This window comes from Boleophthalmus pectinirostris, unplaced genomic scaffold (genome assembly GCF_026225935.1).
Source record: "Boleophthalmus pectinirostris isolate CB_2022bp ecotype Guang Dong unplaced genomic scaffold, ASM2622593v1 HiC_scaffold_17, whole genome shotgun sequence".
Classification (NCBI taxonomy): Eukaryota; Metazoa; Chordata; class Actinopteri; order Gobiiformes; family Gobiidae; genus Boleophthalmus; species Boleophthalmus pectinirostris.
The window spans coordinates 21,404,807-21,425,918 of record NW_026571115.1 but is presented as its reverse complement, the minus strand read 5'-3'; the positions used below and the strand labels follow the sequence as shown (position 1 = coordinate 21,425,918).

The 21,112-nt window shown below is 39.4% G+C and overlaps 3 protein-coding genes across 3 annotated transcripts in view; 2 read left to right on the top strand and 1 right to left on the bottom strand.

Annotated features, from left to right (window-relative positions):
- Nucleotides 1–254: 254 nt before the first annotated feature.
- prl (prolactin) lies at nucleotides 255–2,884 on the top strand. Its single transcript, XM_020937499.2, has 5 exons — nucleotides 255–301; nucleotides 1,143–1,255; nucleotides 1,685–1,792; nucleotides 2,338–2,520; nucleotides 2,608–2,884. Exons 1-5 carry the CDS (start codon nucleotides 265–267, stop codon nucleotides 2,797–2,799), a joined length of 633 nt encoding a protein of 210 aa, XP_020793158.1. The 5' UTR covers nucleotides 255–264; the 3' UTR covers nucleotides 2,800–2,884.
- Nucleotides 2,885–5,157: 2,273 nt separating this feature from the next.
- On the top strand, nucleotides 5,158–7,622 carry LOC110171247 (dual specificity protein phosphatase 3-like). The gene is made up of 3 exons (XM_020936939.1): nucleotides 5,158–5,276; nucleotides 6,743–6,975; nucleotides 7,414–7,622. The coding sequence occupies exons 1-3, from the start codon at nucleotides 5,158–5,160 to the stop codon at nucleotides 7,620–7,622; spliced, it is 561 nt and encodes a 186-aa protein (XP_020792598.1).
- Nucleotides 7,623–19,646: 12,024 nt separating this feature from the next.
- Nucleotides 19,647–21,112, bottom strand: part of LOC110171234 (thyroid hormone receptor alpha-like) — a 65,329-nt gene continuing 63,863 nt past the window's right edge. Inside the window, exon 12 of the mRNA XM_055153034.1 lies at nucleotides 19,647–20,243. Within this exon, the coding sequence (XP_055009009.1) occupies nucleotides 19,993–20,243 (251 nt within the window). The 3' untranslated portion in view covers nucleotides 19,647–19,992. The remainder of the gene's footprint in view (nucleotides 20,244–21,112) is intronic.

The following is a 21,112-nucleotide window of genomic DNA, read 5'->3' as shown; positions in this document are numbered from 1 at the left end:
TTTCCACCTCTCTGACACCTTTAGGTCATGACACACACATCATCCTGTTTGTAGTCTCTTGCATTCATTCAAATCTCCTTGACTATGTTTCTCATTACTAACTGGACCAAACGAGTTCCAAGCTAGAGCATTCTCACCTCATTGCTGCATAAACAAACGCACCAAGCTACTATAAATTGGAGGCAACATAGACTTCCAGAAGACAAGACTTGAAGACCAGTCACAGGCCTCTAAGCAAGACAGGTGCAGAAAGTGCTAACCAACATGGACAGAACCAAGGGCTGCCAATTCTTCATCACAGGTAAGAAAAAATACTTGGGTTTCTTATTTTGATGTACATGCAGCTCAAAAAGTACATAGGATGAAGGTAAAAAAAAGAAAAAGCAACTATGATGCAGATGCCAGAGGTGGTGAAAAAGATAAAGTTTTAAGAAAGTTGTAACTCTCAATTTTGGTGATACTTAAAATACAATTTCTAACTTTTTTTTTTCCACTTTTCATCAGTTAGTTACATTTACTACCATATAACTGAGTGCATAAACCATATTTAACTCATGTATTACAATTATTATACATACTTAGTACTTTGTAACTTTTCTTCCAATAATAAATTTTCAACCCACCTCCTGAGTGCAGCTGCACAAAATCTTTAGACACTTCAAAATTTGTAACACTTTTTTTTTTTTTCAAACCAAATTTTTGTAACAGCATATTTTTGAATTGACTGTTTTTAAACTGCCATAAACATCAACATGTAAACTAAACACATATTCATGTACATATTTATGGACATGCCACCATGTCCAAATTATGACCCAAGGGCCAAATGTGGCCCTCAGGCCTTTTATCTTGGCCCTCAAGCTCTAGAGAATTGGCTAAAAAGATCATAAACCATACTTTATATTTATGTTTTTACTTCACGTTTAATAGCCCATTATCAAATACATGAGTGTGCCCTACTGAGGTTCTAAGCCTGAATAAAGGTCAAGAGGCCTAGTCTAACCTGAGCTGAATAGAGATATTTGAAATGTACTGAATAATATTGAATATCAGTCTGCTGTCTTCGATCGGCCCTTGTTTCGTCTGTTTAGATGTAGAGTAGGTGATCAGTTGCCTAAATACCTGCTGTGTGCTGTCCTCAGTGGTGTGTATGGTGGCGGTGTGCGGGGCCATTCCCATCGGAGACCTGCTGGACCGGGCCTCTCAGCGCTCCGACAAGCTGCACTCCCTCAGCACCATGCTCGCTCAGGAGCTGGTGGGTCTCTACACAGACACACACACACACACACACACACACGCTCATGTCAGGACTAGGATCTGTCACGAGGATAGTAGGTGATCACTGTGTTTCAAGTTTACAATAGAAATGCAAGATAAAGCGCAATAAATTTATGATGCAATTTTCTCTACAAACAAAAAAATATTACGTTGAAAGCCTGCTAAACCTCTAGTTTAGACATCTACATGAATGTTCTGAATTGACTAAATGTGTTATTTTAGCTCATATTTAACACTCTACTGTTACTCTTATGTGTGTTTAATAGCCGAAACACAAATATAATCTAAATATTAGTTGAAAATAATTACAACTGATGATTTCCTCCTCCCCAAATTCTTCGGCCCTAATTTACATTAAGAACATTTACATAATGACTTTCCTTTCATGTCTCTATTTTTGTTTCAGGAGACACATTTTCCTCCCCTTGGCCGAATATTGATGCCCCGCCCCTCCACGTGCCACACGTCCACTCTGCAAGGTCCCACTGACAAAGACCAGGCTCTCCAAGTGTCTGTGAGTGATGCTCGCCTCTTTCTTATGACTTAAGATTATTGTTACAATAAATCCAGTCCAAGGGTTCAGCGGTTTCCAAAAGTGCTTACACGCAAAATACCCAGGGTCCTTCACAATGTTGTGATGTTTTGGTTGTAACAAGTGGATTGTTTCAAGATGCATAGTTTCACTTCCATTCCACATGTTTTGGCAACATTCTGTGTCATGTGACTGAGTGTGTAGAGGTCATGTGATCACACATCTCAAACATGAGGTGACAGCACCTTACAGGACTGAAACAACTGGTTGAAGTGGGAAATATCCTCCAGGCTTGTTTGGCCATGGTCAAAAACCTATTTTAAGCCTCTTCAACATACAGGACCCACATTTTTTAGTGTAAACTCCAAGCACCGTTCATTAATGGGCGATGCAGGCATAGAAAAAAGCAAAAAAAAAAAGGCATCAATAAAAAAAAAAGTTTATTTAACTACATCTCTGAACATTTAAAATTTGATTTATGCTCTACGCGTGATGCTTCAGTTTTAGTAACAGTGTGTATTTTCCAGGAGCACAACCTGATGTCCCTGGTGCGGTCCCTGCTACAATCCTGGGCAGACCCTCTGGTGCTGCTGTCTGCTAATGCTAACACGCTGCCTCACCCATCCCAGACCAGCATCGCCAGCAAGATCCAAGAACTCCTGGAGAACTCCAAGAGTCTGGGGAACGGCCTGGATATTGTGTCAGGCAGGGTAAGGGATTGAACACAAACTTTAGTCACTGAAACATTCATACTTGAGGACCAGAAACGTGACATTTCTCTGTTGTCTCTCCTCTAGATGGGCCCAGCTGCTCAGGTCATCTCCATTTTACCTTATACTGGGACCACTGACTTTGGCTCAGACAAGGTCTCCAAACTCATGAACTTCCAATTCCTGTTGTCCTGCTTCCGTCGAGATTCTCACAAGATTGACAGCTTCCTCAAAGTATTGCGCTGTCGATCAGCCCAAATACGGCCTGAGATGTGTTGAAGGGCCTTTCAACAATGCTTCAATGTCCTGCCAGTCAATAGTGTCTGTTTACTGCCGTCTGTCAAGTATTTTTATCCTGGGAATTATCAACAACAGAAGGCAACAGTGGATTTAAATTTATTTTGAAATACAAACATATAAAGAAAAGCCTTGATATTGATTTTTAATTTGGCTTCTACCTTGGTGACAGTGATGTGCCCTTGTGTCCTTGGCCAAGACACTTTTCCCACCTTGTCTATATATGAACGTTAGTGTGGTCACATGAGCCATGAAGGCATAATGACAACGAGTTTGAGAGCGGAGTGAATGAAAAATGCACTAAATTGAAAGTGCAGTGAAAAGTGACTAATGCATTGTTATTGATGTTTCTTGTAGTACTTCCTATGGCCAAACCTTAAATGTTGTCATTTTACAGCATTTCACAGGTTGAAGATGCTTGAACAGTGGCTACCAGCAAAATTTGCACTTTACACTTTTTTTCCTGTAAACTCTTAAGATTTTGTTATTTCGAATTTGCTTTAAGACTAATAAAATGTGTTGCATAACAAAAGGATGTCTGTACTGTGTACTTAATTACAGAAATTTGAGATTAATATGAACAGTATAATTGTTTAATAGTTTGTTTATATAATTTCTAAAAACAATTCAATTTGGATAGACATGTAGAAGACTGATTGTTTGATAGTCTCTTCTATACCTCAGTCAGATGGGGATCTGTCAGTCAGATTCTTTTAGATTATTATCAAATAATCACTGCCCTATAATCCACATTATGAGTCATGTTAGAACTCACAAGAAGCAGACGAAAAATGAGCTAATTGTACTTATCATATCTGACAGAAGGGGCAACTCTTCTGTGAGCATCACCATACTGCACACACCAGCAAATAAAGGACAAAGACACACACTGTGGTTACTTCCAAGATCAAAATCAAATTAATAGCAGATTTTTCTGAGTTATAAGACTACTAAAATGAAACAGCATATCCATCTTATTTCTTTCGAGTCATGATCTCTCTGATTACTCACATCAGATGTTGTGATTTACAAATCATTTAAATAATCTTAAAGGTCCAGAGATTATATATATAGATTATAACAAGATTTTGGTATGCATGTGAGCAAAGCCAATTTCAGTTTGAGCTCTTGAGTCTAATTCTCCTTTTTAGTGGACTACTTGATACATTTTATAACAATCTTGATATAACTAGCATTTTATTTAATACAAAATATAAATTTGGTAAAATGTTAGCCTACTTTAAAGGACACATAATACACTGTTTTCTAATCTATGTTATAATGTTGTTTCCTTATTACAAACACACCTGAAGTCTGATGTCTAACACACAAACCCTGCACATTTAGTTCTTCTCTCAAATAGAAAATACTCTGTTCCTTGCCTTGTCATGTGGTAAACTCCATTCACCTTCACTGGAATAATTTCAACACTGGAGTTTCCAATCTCTACTGAACAAAAAATAAAAAGTAGCTTTGGACATGTAGCCAGACTAATAATAAAGGGTTACTCAAACATGTGTGAATGAAAGAAAACACAATTTGAGGCGTTTTAGACAAGGTAACATGGTAACATGACCAGATTTTCAAAAACAAAGCTGGAAAAATTTCAAAACGAGTGCGTAATTAAGGAAAATAGTTCTGCACTTGATTCATTCATGAGTCAATATAGTCCCATTTTCTCTGTTTTGGTCCATTTTAAGCAGCTTTTTTGCATTTTACTTAAACAAATGTCAATTTATGCCTCTCTTTACTGTTGTCAGGGATAAAAAATAGTAAAAAATAGGGACATCTGGTACATTTCTTGTATAAAACTGAGACAAATCAATCGTTTTGGATAAATCTGCTGGAACAGGAGACACAGGGCTTAAAACTGGGACTTTCCAGGGTAAATAGGAACGTCTGGTCACCCTATTAAAGAGTCAAGAGTCAATTTTGTGTAATAATGACCTTTAAAATTGCACTAGTCTATGTAACTTTTATGGCGCGTCAGTAAACTATAGGCCTATAAATCAAACAGATTGCATCTAGCTAACTAAATAACTGAATATATTACATTCTAAACCATTTTGATTAAAGAAATGGTGCCCGTACCCATTATAAGTGCGCCCCCCGGTCTCGCTGGTCCGCCCCTGCAGCGGGTGTTTTTCCTCACCGTCTGAAGCGGCAGACCGAGCACAAGCAGCTGCATCTGTGGCGCTCATGGACGTCCGAGTGCGCGGTAAACCGACACCTGTCTGCCACGTTCAGCGGCTCATATCCCGTCTTCTCAGAGCTTTTATACAGGATATGAAAAACAAAAAGAACTTACAGACGAAGCAATCGCCGAAGAAAGCACCAGGCATGAGCTTTGAAGTCAGTCTCCAGCAGCTGAACGACCTGTTAACAGACGAGAGTGGTCTGTACAGCTGGCCCACCAAGCACTACCACGAAGTCTACCCGCGGATCTACGTGGGCAACGCGTGAGTAATTAAAACTCTCTGTCTTTTCTTAACAATTAAGTTAAACAAGAAACGTGAGGCCCAAATGCGATGCAGCGTCTTATTTGCATTTTGTTATCACAGTCATCAAACATTATGGACTACGTCTTAAATTGCGATTTTGCCTTTGCACAATGCAAATAAGGGGGAAAAAATTGACTATTAACTTAAAAATGAAGATAGAGCGCGCGTGCAGGCTCCGTGCGTCACGCTCTGTTATCAAACATCCCTCAGGTGCGTGACTGTGGAACAATCTGGATGCGCTCGTGCAGAAGGCAAAGCCACGGCGACAAGTGAAGCTCGCTGCCGTCTATAGCTTTGTTTTACAGGCTATTTCAGGTCTAAGCAACTAGCACCGACAACAAAATGGTTAAGTTAATAAGATATGTGGACTTATTTTTCAAACTATCTAGAATACAGAATAGCAATATATTATTGCTTTCTGGTCCGGCTCACAGGCTCGCCATAGGCTATGATCCCAGTCTTTAAGTATATTATTATAACATGAAATAAGCCTTGTTTTTGCCACAGTGTGGTTTATTTGAGTCAACATGTGACTCTCTTTCTAGGTAAAATATAACCTTGTGTGTTGAAAAAAACATCACTTGGCTTTAGGTTAGATTTTAATTGTATATTATTTAATAAAAATGCAGCACCAGTCTGATTAATACTGAATTCATATTTCAGTAGTCTACTAGCTACTGTGTACTAATGATGTATTATAACCTATGACTTTGAGTTAGCCAGTGTCTTTGTTCTTACTTTTTAGGGTGTTTAAGATAACAGTCAGACTGACAGTGATGTGCAGAGTGCACACTGACAGTGTTTTAGATCTGTGTCCTGGTTCTATTTTGTAGGCAGGAAGGTGGATGCAGCGGCTATTTTTAGCTCCTAAAATTAGGACATGCCAAGTGGTGCAGCATACTTTTCACAGTGGAAATATTCTCTTTTGACCAAAATCACTGCTCTTCTCTTTTGATTTAGATAGTAAATATTAAATGTATCTGTCAGGAAAAAAACATAAGGATAAACACTGTAATGAATACGGACAAAAGAATGCTGATACGTGAGCAGAATAAACATGGATAAGCACCAACATCACAGACATGAGTTCTAGTGCAGATTTGGGAACATCGGTCCCACACAATCACTGCAGCTTTCAGTCTCATTAAATTTAGCTTTAATAATGTACGTTGCCTCCTGTTTATTTTCAAAGAGTTAAACCATAAGACTACATTTACACAGCCTAATTAAAGGTGAAATCTGCCACCTCCATGGAGAAGTTATTGCTTAAGGAATGTTCAACAGTATAGCTTTATGCATTATCTATCTAATTATTTATTGTTTTTATTGCGTCTTGTCTTCAGATAAATTAAATTTTATACTAATTTAACAATTGGAAAACTGGATTGAACCATGATTGATTTTTGGATTGGCTGTGGATGCAGGTTTGTGGCGACTAACGTGCTGCGTCTGAAGCGTCTGGGCATCACACACATCCTGAATGCGGCCGAGGGAAACTCCTTCATGCATGTCAACACTAACGCACAGTTCTACAGCGGCTCTGGCATCACGTACCACGGCATCCCGGCCAACGACACTGACCACTTCGATCTCAGTGTCTTCTTTGAGGAGGCCGCAGACTTCATCGCTAAAGCACTGGCCTATAAAAATGGGAAAGGTCAGTAAGTAGAAACAGAATTAACTTTAGCAGAATTAGCAGAATTATCAAAGTGTCTTTCACCCCTGGGATCTGGATGTTGCAAAATGTACTATTTAGTTCTGCTGTTTAGTGCTGCTATTACTCCCATGATGCTAACATGTGGGCTATATTAAAGTGGGGCAGTGCCCATAACACAATGTGTTTTGGTAACATGCTCTACTACTTCTAATTATTATTTTTATTTTAGTGTTAACTAGATTAGTTTGCAGTTTGTGGTCTAAAACAGTAAAGACAATCTGTACCGCAATCTACGGTTAAACATTACCAATGCATTTGAAGAGACATCACACATCTCTGCCCTGATAAGAGGCTCGGTCAGGCATAGACTTGAGGGTGGAGTTTAAAGTGCCTTGTTGGTTCAGACTAATGTCTTTCACTTTCTCTCTGTGTGTGTAGGAAAAGTGTATGTGCACTGTCGTGAAGGCTACAGCCGCTCACCCACCCTGGTGATCGCCTACCTGATGCTGCGGCAGAACCTGGACGTGCACACAGCTCTGGCCATGGTGCGCCACAAACGAGAGATCGGCCCCAACGATGGATTTCTGCGCCAGCTATGTGTCCTGAACCAGCGACTGGTGTCTGAGGGGCGCCTCTGCAACCAGTGAACTGAGGGACAGAGATATGAGGCCAGTGCACTTTGCTCACTCTGTCTACAGCTTTAAGCTGCTCCGCAGAAGAGTATGAAGAGAAGCAGGTACATGTCTGAATGTACTATCGTGATTCCGCTGATCAGATACAGAGGAACAGAGGAGAGTGTTCACAACTTTGTCAGTGTGACATTCCATTTAAGGTGTGCTGCGTGATCCTTGTTCAAAGCTTACTTGTAAGTTGTATATTATTGCTTTATGAGCTGGAGTGGTAAAGGAGTCAGTTTGACACAATCACATTTCCAGTATTTTCTGTCATCAAACAATAAGCTTGAGCATCAAATAATAAGATTGTTGTGACTGTTAAGAATAGTCTTTAGTAGCATATGCAAGTTGTGTTTTTGTCCAGTCTGTATAAATGCACATTTTGCACTGGGTGAAAAAAATAATCTAAAGCTGAATTTGGAACCCACCTGTACACACAGCTTTTGAGTACAAGACTGTCTCAAATGTACAGTATTAATATTGGGATGTAATCTAAAATACACCATGCTTTGGTCCTGTGTTGCTCACATGCTTAATGTAGATCATGTGAAAAGTGGCACCATAAGATCATTACCACACTGTACTAAAGACCATTATGGAAAATGATGTTTCTGAACTGTAAGTGTATCTTGTTTTTGATCCTGACCTCAGTCCTGCCAACACTGCCAAACTGTGACTATATTTGTACTTATATAAATGTTCAGGGTAATAGAAAGTAAAATGTCATGAAAGTCTGTTTCTGCAAGATATAATTATACACAAACTCAGTTAAGAGGTCATATGCCTTATTTGTAGCATTAAGGGAATCCTACTCAATTTGGATAAAAATGTGGCAATTGCAATCAAACTTTCATAGACTGAATTACATAATAGGTGACATTTAATTAAAATAATGTAACTCGTAGTGAAAGTATTGTATTTTTGTAACATAAAGTTGCTATTGTATTTAGAAAGGAGGGCTACATTTTGACAGTATATGTTATTGTAAGTATTTTTCTAATGTACTTTTCAGTGTACACATTTTGCACATTTGTAGTTTTGTACTGCTGCGTGTGTCCATGTCAACCACAGTGGTGTTACTATCCTGTACATTGTGTGTACATCTTAAATAGTCACTATGTGCATTACTATGTGTCTTGTTGTGTAGCATTGATGTATTATATTGTAAACTGTGTCATAAGTGAAGTGCACTTTATTTAAAGACACAATGATTGTCATTGCTTTTTCATACATTCAATAAAACATACATTGACTTTTAAGTGATGCCATTAATATTTCTTAAGTCAGGGTTCAACTTTCAACTTATTCTACTTAGTTAACAGTTGTATAGTTTATGACTTTTTAAATTATAATAGTTTATGATTTTTTTTTAGGTTGTTGTGAGCCTTTATATACGACTGATTTAAAACCTACATTTTTCACAACACTGAGGTTACAGTTATTCAGATGCGCGTTCGTCCCAAAAATGACCACTAGGGGTCGTACTTTCCTTATCTTCTAAGCCTGCAGCTCTCGTAATAGAGCCATACCAGCAGTGCATAGCCACGTTATTCCTATTTCCTCCACTAGAGGGCTCCTCGCCATGTGTGGCAGATCAGCCGCAGGTCTAATGTAAGAGAAGAGGCGTGTGTTCGCCTACTGCTCTCTTCAGGCTGTACCCGTGCCCTCTGACCCCCTCTCCGGTCTGCCTCCTGTCCCATTCTCCTGTCCCGGGCCGGCCTGGGCTGCAGAGTGTATCCGAGGACGTGTCTGCTATGACTGGGCGAAATTCGTTACGTAACACGGTCTGCATGAATGAGCCTACGGGGGAGGGGTCCTGTGACAGCTCAGTGAGTGTTTTCAGGGACGCGCTCAATAAAATGATTTAGAATTTTCTTTTTATTAATAGAACCTTTAAAGTGTGTAAACAACACTGGCGCATGGCGCTGGCACAAGATGAGAAACATTATTGGTTGGTGCGTGGGTATTACCTGAAACCAGTGTAAGATGACAAATTTAGCCTATAAGATATTTCGACTAACGGAAAATCATGTTGCAAAATGCTGAGTATGCCTTTAAACATAGACGTTGTAGAGTAAACATGGTTATAAGATGTATTCTGGAGGAGCAGAAAGACAGGACAGAGCCTGCAGTTTGACCGGGGGGTGAGTGCAGCGTCTTCTGTACTCATTCTGATTGACTGATCTGATTGGTTGATTGACTGATGTGGAGGTGAGTCGCAAACCCCAAAAGCTCAAGTTATTGTTCAAACAGTGGCCTACCTCATGGTGATGAGTTCCAGGTCGTCACAAAAAGGTCCAACTGGAGGATCTCAGTAGAGTGCCTGTGCTCTAAGGAGAGAGACATTAGATGCTGGAAGAGAATGCAAACTACTGCTTCTTCACATTCCAGATGTGGGATCATTTCTTCTCTGTTAGGGTTAAGCAGAGTCCACAACCCAACTAGTGACAGAAGATTGGCGTATAATTGGCACTGTATAAATGAGACTAGTGAGTTCATGGTTTATTTTGTCTATTGAGAATAGTGCATGATGTTAAATATCTCCTCCCTTGCGCTAGGCACCTAGTGGAGGTGAAAGGGAAGAGATGAAGATTCTGATAGAGTGAGAAGAGGTGGATGGAGGGTTTTTAGCAAAAACAGCAGTTTATTGGAAGCACTGCATTTCTATACATGGCCTCAAAGGTCATTGGTAAATGGGCAAATGTAATCAATTTGCCATAGTGAAAAAGTGCAACATCATTACGATCACTCTTTGACTGTTTACAACTTGTAAAAGCGGATTGTCAGAATCTGGCACCCAACCCCCTCCTTTGAAAAGTACTTGACCTTGGAACTCCTCCTTTACCTTTCAGTGGACAGTATCTAATCAGAATAACAAACACAGAGGAGCTGTTGCAGTGCTATAGTATGATGAAAGGTGTGCAAAACACAGAGCTATTTTTAAACCCTGACTATGAGCACTTTATGAGCTGAGGGAAAAATCTGTAATGCATGTCCCTCCCTGTCATTCAGTTTGTGGGCAGATCCAGGGTAAATGCCAGTGGTGCCGGCCAGCTGTGCCCTTGTGTGTGAGTTTTTGGGCGAGGGGGGTGAGGGCTGGCCTGTATGGAGTAGGTGGTTGGTGGAGCCAAAAGCTGCTCATTGTTACATCATCTCCTCCACAACAAACTAAAACAAATCTGACAACAGCTGGCACATGAGCCCAGAGCCTCAATAATGTAAAAGTCTATGTCCAAATTTAGCAGAAAGCCAGACGCATGTGTGAGAACAACTGTCAGAATTGGAACAGTGCGTTTCATCCATATATGTGCTGTGTTTATGAGACATCAGCCCTTTATTGATAGTAATACTTATACTTTATATATATATTGGAGCTGCCGATAGCCGATATAATCACCGATATATTTAGTGATGTAAAAATTCACTGTAAATGTTGAATTGTTTAAAAAACATAGGTTTGGCTCTGGTGGATTTTAAATTGGGTTTATTTAGGCAACATTTATTGTTATTCTGCCTCTTTACATCATATTTACAGACAGTAGGTTGGCTTAATGGCATTTTTACATCACATTCTAGACACTAGTGATGGGTATTCCAGTTCTTTTTAGAGAACCGGCTCTTTTAGCTTGGCTCACTAAAAGCTGCTGGTTCTTTTGGCTCCCAAGCGGCTCTTCAGATTGTTTTGTTGCAAGCAGGTCTAAAGCACGTCTAAAGCAGGACTGAATCAGGACTGAATCAGGACTAAACCAGGACTGAAAAAGGACTAAACCGGGACTTATTTATTTTATGCTAAACTACAGTCAAATATGCTCGTTTTTTTTTTTATCCTATGTACACGCAAATTTCTCAAAGTTTCGTTTTCAGCCGCTGCCGCTGTCAAACTACGAGTCTGCACGCGGCGTGAAGAGAAAAAAAGTGAGAGAAAGAGAAAACACGGCTCCCAATAAGGATCAGGCCCCCGTCGTTCGCTTCAAAGAGCCGGTCTCTAAGAGTCATTTCGTTCGCGACCGACCCATAACTAGTAAATAAACAATTGCTATTAGCCTTTAGCCGTAAATACGTGCATGCCGCCGTAATTAATTATATGCGCAAATGTCATAATTCACACGTCTATTCACAGCTCATTTACATATCAGTGCAGGTCCAGTAACAAATATACGGCCAATATAGTCACTTTACAATAGACCAATAGAAAACAGCCTGTTTATGTGCGGGAGCTACAGCAGCTAACCCATAACAAATGACCAAAACTAGCTTCAAAGTCGACATATTTCCAACACTCACCGCTCATACAGGCTCCTCTCACATCACAAGTCTGCACTAATAAATGTCCTTTTAATCCAGATTCAAACCGATTGTCCGTAAAAAGAATATAATCTCAATGTTTGGATCTGTGTCTGCAGGTGTAAACAAACACACGTGAGTGACGCGACTCTGTGGTGTGTTCAGGGACAGTAAGAACACACACAGACAAATGACTCCGTAGATAAATACTGATGTGGAGCCACATATTAGGACATTTATCTGTCTGTAAATTGGATTAAATGAACAGAATGTAGAGAGTCTAAGATTTTTAACGATGTATCACATGCCCACGTGAAATATCGGCCCCTATCAGCAAGCAGGCAGATATATGCCTCCAGGTGCCCATATCTCAAATAAATAAATAAATAAAAATATCAGCCGATAATATCGGCCAACCGATATATCGGTCTGGCTCTAATATATATATATATATATATAAAACTAAAATACATATGTACACAACAGCCTTTCTTGACATAATCAAGTGTTGTTGTTTTTTTTTATTCAAACATTCAAGATTACCATTCAAAATGAAACTTAATCTAACTAATTATATGAAATTAAGGCTTAGCCAGATTGATACTGAAATAATAGACCTAAAAAAAAAAAAAAACACAAATGTAAAGGAAATATATGAGGTGCAGCCTATGTTTGAATTTAACAACACATAGTTGAAAAAGCAAAAAAAAAAAAAAAAAAAACTTGTGGAGTGCAGTGTCCTGATGTGTCCTGGGGGTATGCACTTTCAAACTGTCACAAGAACAACAGTGGACACAGTGAATGGGTCATGAGTTTTAGGGGATGGTGAGTGACACGTCCTGAGCTTCAAACATCAGCTCTGTTACATCAGACAAAAGTGACATTTGGGATCAATAGTGTGTCATCAGGCAAACCCACTTTTACACAGCAGCTATGCTCATCCCAATTTAAAGTAACAATATCGGCCCTCGCACTCGCCTACACCACACCCCACAAATGTCACACCCCGCAAACGCTGCGCCCCACACTAACCCTAATAACTTTAAACCCCAACCATGACTCTAACGCTAGACCTAACCCTAATGCTGGGCCTAGCTCTAAACGTAACCCTAAAGCTTAAACCTAACCTTAGTCGTAACTCTAACCATAGCCCCAACCCTTATCCTAACCTGAACTCCTAACCTATCTGCCATTTTTCTACATTTTTGCGCATGTTGATCTTTTTTAAAATCCAAGATGTCGGACTTTCGGTTTGTAAAGGGGCATGGTCACAATAATATTTTTTTGTTCCTATTATAATGATGCATCTGCATCTACCAAATTTGGTTTGGCTACGCTAAAGTTTGTGGAAGGACATCCCATTGGCAAAGACAGATTTTTGGCTTGTTGCCATGGCCATACAATGTAAATGGGGTGTGGGCATCACTGAGTTTTTTGATCAAGACCATGTGGCATATGTGCCTACCAAATTTTGTATATCCACGACAATGTTATGATGATGCCGTAAAAAATATGGCATTGACTTTTTGGATCAGGATGGCAAAATAGAATTTTGTGCATTTTTTTTTCTGAAATTTTTGCCCCATATTTTTCCCCCATATTCAATTTTTTTTTCAATGGGGGGCCAAATAAAATTTTTCAACATTCAACAGAGAGTTTAAGAACAGATTTAAATTTCACTGAAATCGGAGTTCATTTGTGCAAATCGGAGCAATTTGTAAATATCTAAAATCTCCAAAATTGTGTGCATTTTTTGTTGCTTCACTGCTCACAGACCGTATGACATGTGTGAAAAATTTGGATAACTTTTCATATTCCACCTCTTGAGATAATGTGGACCAAATTTGAGCCTGTTTGGGTGAACGCCCTTGAAGGAGTTCGTAAAAGATTAGCAAACTTTAATTCAATATTGCTGCCCCCTGGTGCAGTAGACGGCATCGGTGTAATAGTATTTTTTATTTGTCTCGTCATGATCTACTTCTGTGTCAAATGTTGATTCTACCTGCCAATTTTTTTTACCCTGCCGACCCACCACCTGGTCCTCAATTTTTTTTTACACTCGCAACCCCCCCAGTCCATGGTGCAAAAAAAAGATTGGGGACCACTGCCCTAAGGCATTTTTGAGTTGTTTGGGGCCACTGACATGCCATTTTATTTATTTTCAGAAAATGAAAATAGCCAAAAGTTAGAGAAGGGCAAGTTTTAACAGTTTTGTGAGTTTTCAGCATCGTTCAATGGGTGAAAAACGGATGAGTTGGTTAGGAAAAAAAAAATTTAAAAGAAGAAAAGCAGAAAAGAATGAACGAGTAATATTCTGATATGAGAACATTGTTCCGCTTTTCTTTTTTTTTTAGCTAACAACCTATACATTTTTGGAAAGCTCTGATGTATTCCTCTGTCATGGCGAGGGTCCGTGGTCGCTTTGGGCACCTCACTTCACGTCACATCAACTTTGCCATACTAATGGGCCTTTTGCAAGCTTCTGGCACTCGGGCCTAATTATTACTGTCATCTGTCTGCATCTTCAAAACTTAAAATGGTCTGTTCCACCTTGTGATGAACACCCATCTTTAACTTTTTGTTTAGCAGAATGGCAATTCCAGGGCTAAAATCCAAATTCAAATGATTATAATAAAGGTTTAGCTTAAAAACACAGTGGAGCACTTCCTGTATTACCATAGGACATCTGTTTGAAGAACTCTGCCTAAATTTGCAGGGTTTATGTGTTAAACATGTGCGAATGAAACAAAACAACTTCAGATATGTTTTTGATGAGGAAACATTATAACGTAGATCAGAAAAGAACATATAATGGGCCCTTTAAATTCACAAGCTTACTTAAAGTGAATAGTGTGACCGTTCTGAAGTGTGCAGTAGTGAATGTGTGGGTGCAGTTAAACACAGGGCACATACTCATATCAAATATCTTTAATGTTGAAAATGAATGTCACATTGCCACAAACACAAACAGCTTTGAGCCAAGATGCCATTCTTCTGATTGTGCCATGAATGATTTGTCACAGAGAAAAACAAAGACATACAACAACCGTGCCCATTAGAAACCAGCCCCTCGACCAACGCACACATCACTCAACTCTACATTCAACACTGTGCTGTGCCAAAAACATGGCTGCTTCAAAACAGGAAGTGGCTTCACTACTTGTACGGGGCCTTGCATTGCACCTCTCTCCCATTGGCTAATTCGGGCCGGTTTATGTGCCACTGCAAGAAAGTCACTGTGGAGGGAAGCAGTGGGAAGCAGACAAGAGAGGACCATGATTACAACAATACTTTTGCAAGATCTGTTTTGGAAGCACTAATTGTACTTTAAAACATACTTTTCTTTGAAGTCTGTCAGTTGTGTTGTTTTTTTATAAGAAGTCCTCTCTTGTTTGCCGGAGCAGAATACACAGAGTAGTATTATACATTTTGCCTGCTGATGATACAAGTGTGGCGTTTGATTTCATGCTAGTATTTCTCTATAGACATGAATCAAGTGCAGTGAGTATTGAAACAGTTACAGAGTCACAGTTCGGTTACAATGATGACTCTCAGTTAGACACGCATGCACCAAATTCATAATCTATCTCACATTGCAAGAGTTTTCAGTCGTCTGGCAACTTGGCACCGAAATATTGAAGTAAGTGGTGCGTTCATTGACCCCTTCGATGCGCTACTCCTGGATTCCTTGCTTGAGACGGACCACTTCCTCAACTCTGGCACAAAACAGTTTTATGAGGTATGAACAGTTGTATATATATTTTTATAACTCTTTTTTTTTGAATATTTGTAGTATTGTGTGGCATTTTCCCATCAATATTATTGTCACAACATTAAGAAAATGGAAGTTTATACATTGCAAGATGAGATATAATATTTGAGTCAGTTACAGAGTATAACTGGGCCGAGAGTATTGCTTCTTAATCGGCCTCATTGAGAGAAAGGTAATACCCAGCGTAGCAAGTGATACAGCCCAAGCAACTGTGGAAAAGGGTGCACTTTGTTCACTTTCAGGTCAGTTATTATAGTCTATGCAATATTATCACCCATAATGGGCTGTGAAAAGACTTAAAATGATTGTCCACCACCTGCTAATCACTATAGTTTAAATGGTCCCAATACAGCATCCCATATACTAAAAACATTTTATTCTCAGGTTCATATAAATCATGATGTCTCTGCTATTTCCTATATATATTCCTATATTGTACTGTTGACATAAAGGAGAGGAGTTGAGTGTCCTGTACTCTGACCTTCAATGCCTGTATTGCTTCCTGCCTTGTTGTTTTCTTCTGAAAGGGAGTATTTTAGGGCTAACTGCAGTGGCCCTGGTGTGTATTAGTCCTTGAGTGAGCTGAACTGAAAGTGAACTGAATCACAACCCTCAATGGACAATTGAACTAGTCACCACTGCACCGATGATGGTCTGAAAGTGCATATACAGCCATTTTCTCACAGTAAAGCATTGACACAGATAGACAGACATTCACTTACCAAGAAACTCAGATGCAAATTTAGAACGACATAAAAGACTAATCATAAAAAAAGTTGTTTTTTTTACACTTCTAGTGCTTTACATCGCTTCAAAGTTATCAGTCCTTTTCACACATTTGTTTTAGAAACATTGAAAAAGATATCCTCAGTAGCAGTCTGTCTTACAGACGGAATATAATCCCATCAACCAAATCATCTGTCCCAAGAATAAGCAGAACGACAAAGGACTTGGTTCACAAAAAAAGCATTATCAACAACATCAAAATTAACATGAGTGTAGGACGCCACGCCATGTCTTTGATCATACAATTTGCGTATTTTACATTCCTCTTATGGATAGATTCCTGCAGGGATTGTCATCTTTCTTCACCTAAGAGTGCTTTATGTACGGTTGTATGGAAATGGGATAGAGTGGAGAGTGAGCTCTAGAATTAGGTGAGAATGGAGCTGGCTGGGGTGTAGACTAGGAGGGTAAGGGAGGGGACAGGACCTGCACATGTTTCCCTGGGTATTGAATTTGCAGGAATTAACTGCTCAGTGTAGTTTGGACTTCTGTGCCATGTTGAAGCGACTTCACATTTGGGTTTGTTGTAAACGTTGACATTGAAAGTTGATTCTTAAACAAAGTGTTTGAAAGGTGATGAATGGATGGAATATTTTAAGAGTAAGAAAATCTGAAATCTTCCATGAATGTTACCATAGCTGTGAAGATGAACAGACAAACCATCAAGTCATTTATAGAAGGTGTATATTATAGACGACCAGGAGTATGTGTTATCCACTATGTGAAGGGTGTGTGGTAAGGGGGAGGGCATGACTTTTGGTCTGTCTTTCTGCTGGTGCTGCTAATCATGGCTGAAGGCAGTGCGCTCTGAGCTGCTGGTGTGGATTATTTAAGGTGATCATTTGGCTGAAGGAGACAAACAGACGGAGTGTGCTGCCAGCTCAAACCAGTTTGTTTCAAAAGCTTTGCATGGAACATCCCAAATGCTGTATTAATCTGACCATAAACCTTCTATATCATTCTCCAGGCTAAAAGTTAACTATACAGTACTTGATACTTGATAAGTAAGACAGAAGCCTGTCACTTTTGTAAATAACTTGTCTGATAGAAAAAAAAAAAAGTCAACTAAACTACATATAATAGTACTTGCAATGTTGTAGTAATGTGGTGATACTTCAAAGCCATTCAAGCTAACCTAGGTCCTAATGATAAAGTTCTCCATTACTGTCCTTCAAACACCAATAGTAATACTTCCTGAATGTTCCATGTAGCACTTATATATTTGTTCATTTGAAATTTGCTAATGGCTAACTCTGGTGAATAATGGTTATAAGGCAAACAAACGTCATAATGCACATTGACACCTGGCATTTAGATGATCTGTCACATCTGATTTGAGCTGACAGCATTGTACTAATGAGGTGTAATGCCATATATAAGTCTATATTTGCTGTATATATTAGGAGAATAAATATAAGCTTCTTTATCCTGTATAATATATATCTGTAGTGAACTATAGACCTCTGAGAGGCACATTACTAAGCCAGCAGTTCCCTGAGCCATGACCTGCGCAGCATGGCTCTCATTCACAGTGATAGAGTGCAGTCCAGACACATGCCGGCTGCACCGCTTCATCATCCTATTGCTGAGTACTGCTGTGTAGCTGTGGATCCCTGTGCTAACCCTGCAACAGAAATGCTAACACTGAGTGAGGAGATCACAGCTTGTCCAGAGAAGAGCCACACTTAAGACTGCGGAGACAGGTAGGGCCAGGGACGATGTGAGAGGGGAGGGAGAGGGATACAGACATTGTGGTTTTAGTGCAACAGAAAAACCTGATTGTTCCTTGTAGTGGATGGCATATCAGATATGGTTGGTGTTCAGCAGTGTTGAATTCAGGTTGTACTTTAATGGGATAGGGTGACACTCGGAGCATTAATCATTGATTTCATGTCCATTTCTGTTTCATTGTTGAAAAACTAAAATGACTCTTTCTGAAAAAGTTTCTTTCCTCTACAAGGATGAAGCAGTTTCCTGTTGAGTTCTTCCAAGTCACCACTACAGTTGATTGGCCTAAGATTTTTAGACCAAAATGGCTTCCACTGGAGACCCAGATTCCAGTTGTCCATGTCTTGTCATAGCCTTATGTTCAATCGGCACAATGCAACATTACTGCTGACTCGCTGGCCTTGTGGATAAGTGTCAGATAAACAGAAGAGGGTGTAGTTGGTCCCTTGTGGTCGTGTTGTGGCCCACCAGAAGGCTGGTCTGTGGGGATCTGGAGCTTACATGCACTGCACTGATGTGGACTGGTGAGGTAGACTGTAGCTTTAGGTGGGATAGGGACACAGAGAGGGATTGCATCCTGCCAAACACCACTCAGACCTCCACCATCATCCCAGACTCAGCCAATCAGGGGACAGCAGGGAGGTTAAGAGGCGGGGCTAACAAAAGGACACACAAATGAGGACAGAGGGTGGTGCAGCCCATGGTGTTTCTTAGCAGGAGAACTGAGGTAATACATCCAAATGAATGAAAACAAAAGGAGACACGTGAGTGAGGTAATCAGGTGGAGTGAACAGAGGTATTCTAGCGGGATCTACTTTTGCTTATGATATTGCACCTGTATTGTTTGATTCATTTGTTTGAGTTTATCCTACACATATTTAAAATTTAAAATAAAACCATAGATCTGTTTATCTTATTTAGAGCCTCATTTAGACAGATGATTGTCAATTAAAAGGCTATGTAAAATATACTTGTTTTAATTTTTTTTTCCAGTGCCGCAACACTGCTTTTTTAACATATCTCATTTAATATTTTTGTTGTTATGTTAATTATTATTGTATGTTGCAACATTTTTAAGTAATTGTAAAATATTCTTTGTAAACGCTATGCATTCCTTATAAACGACTGGAGCCTGTATGATAACAAATACACAAACACATGTGATGGAACAGAGGAGGTAGGACTGCACACAGAGACGAGTACATGCAGCTGTGTCTGGAGATCAGGCTCCCACAGAGACGGGCCGTACTTTTCAGTGAGAGCTGCTGGGTGTTGGAGATATAGGCCAGCCTTGAGTTTGCATTAGTAAAGACGAGAGTCCACACTCTTAGGTCAGTGTGTGGTTTGCATATTGAAATTATGGCAGTGTGAATGGTCCGGACTTATATTACTAAAAGTACAATGCAAAAAAAAAAAAAAAAAAAAAAAAAACAACAACAATGAATTCAACTGAACTTAATTAAAACTAAATGAAAATATTCATCATGATTAATCAAACCTTTCTGTTAATGGCTATAAAATTTTTGTTTTGTTTTTCATTGTACAATTCCAAGTAAAATTTCCTTATCCCAATGGTAGAAAACTCAATATCCTGAAACCAGGCAAAAAAACTGAATGAACTAGTCAAATAAACTAGTTAAACCACTCAAATTATTGTAGCACTGAAGTTATTGTAACGCTTGTACAATTTTCTTTTTTGCAGTGTACTTTTTTTTTTGGTGATGGTGGCTGTATTGTCATGTTGTGTCTTAAGTCATGGCCTGTGTTTTATAGTTAGACTTCCTGGTCCTCAAACACCTCGAGGAAGAGCGGTGGGAAGAGTTCGTTGGGACACTCCACCTTCATGTGGAGGAAGCGGCTGGCGTGGCATGCTCCTATCATGCGTAGGTCCGTAACCTTCATCAGCAGTTTGGGCCAGAAGTGGGGAATGTTGTGCTTTCTATAGTTGATGTAGTGCTCGAACGCCAGCAAGAAGGACTCCTGACACTGCTCGATCTTGTCCACGCTGGTTAGCCCCGAGCGATCTACAACAGAGTCAAGTCAGCATCAGTATCATTATGAGGCTCTTTTGTACTGGTACTGTCAATGTGATGTGGTATTAAATAGTGGGAGGAAGCGATTTTCCCTCTTCAAGATTAGGCTCTGGTTTTGAGATTCTGCTCATAGGGCCCATATTGGATGGCTCTCTGATCTACAGTATGTTGTTTCCTCATCAAAACCTACCCGTAGTTGTGTTGTTTCATTCACAATTCTTTGGAAAATGGGAAAACATTCTGTACCACCTTGTGATGTCATGTGCTTATGAAAGAAGTACTCCACTGTGTTTCAACTCCATATGCCTTTACTAGAACCATTTCCATAATTTCATCTCAAGAATCGCCAAATTCTACTAAACAAAAGGTAAAAGGTAGCTGCTGAGATGAAAGGTAGCACTACATGACATCACAAAGTGGAACAGAGCATTTTAAACTTTGGAGTAAAAATACAGGATTACTCAAACATGTGAATGAAACATAAAACAACTTGTTTATGATGAGGAAACAACATTAAGGACCTTTACTCATCTTCAAGGTTAGAAATGGTGAGGGTAGGGCTGGATTTACTTTCAAAAATATCTTTTAAAGTGAGAAAAGAGGGCTGAAAACAGAGTCATAGGAACACAGATATGCTCCCGAATAGTGATAGTAATACTATGTTTTTTGCAAAAAGGGATAAATGTGTAAAAATTGTACTGTTAAACAATTATAAGTAGGAACAGTGATTTTACAGAATGGTCACAAAATGTGACCATTCTGTTCCTATTGCATGTGACAAACTTTATTAAAATAATTTTCCTGCTTTTAAAATGATTCTTTTCTCTACATGGTTAAACACTGAGACAGTAAAACAGTAC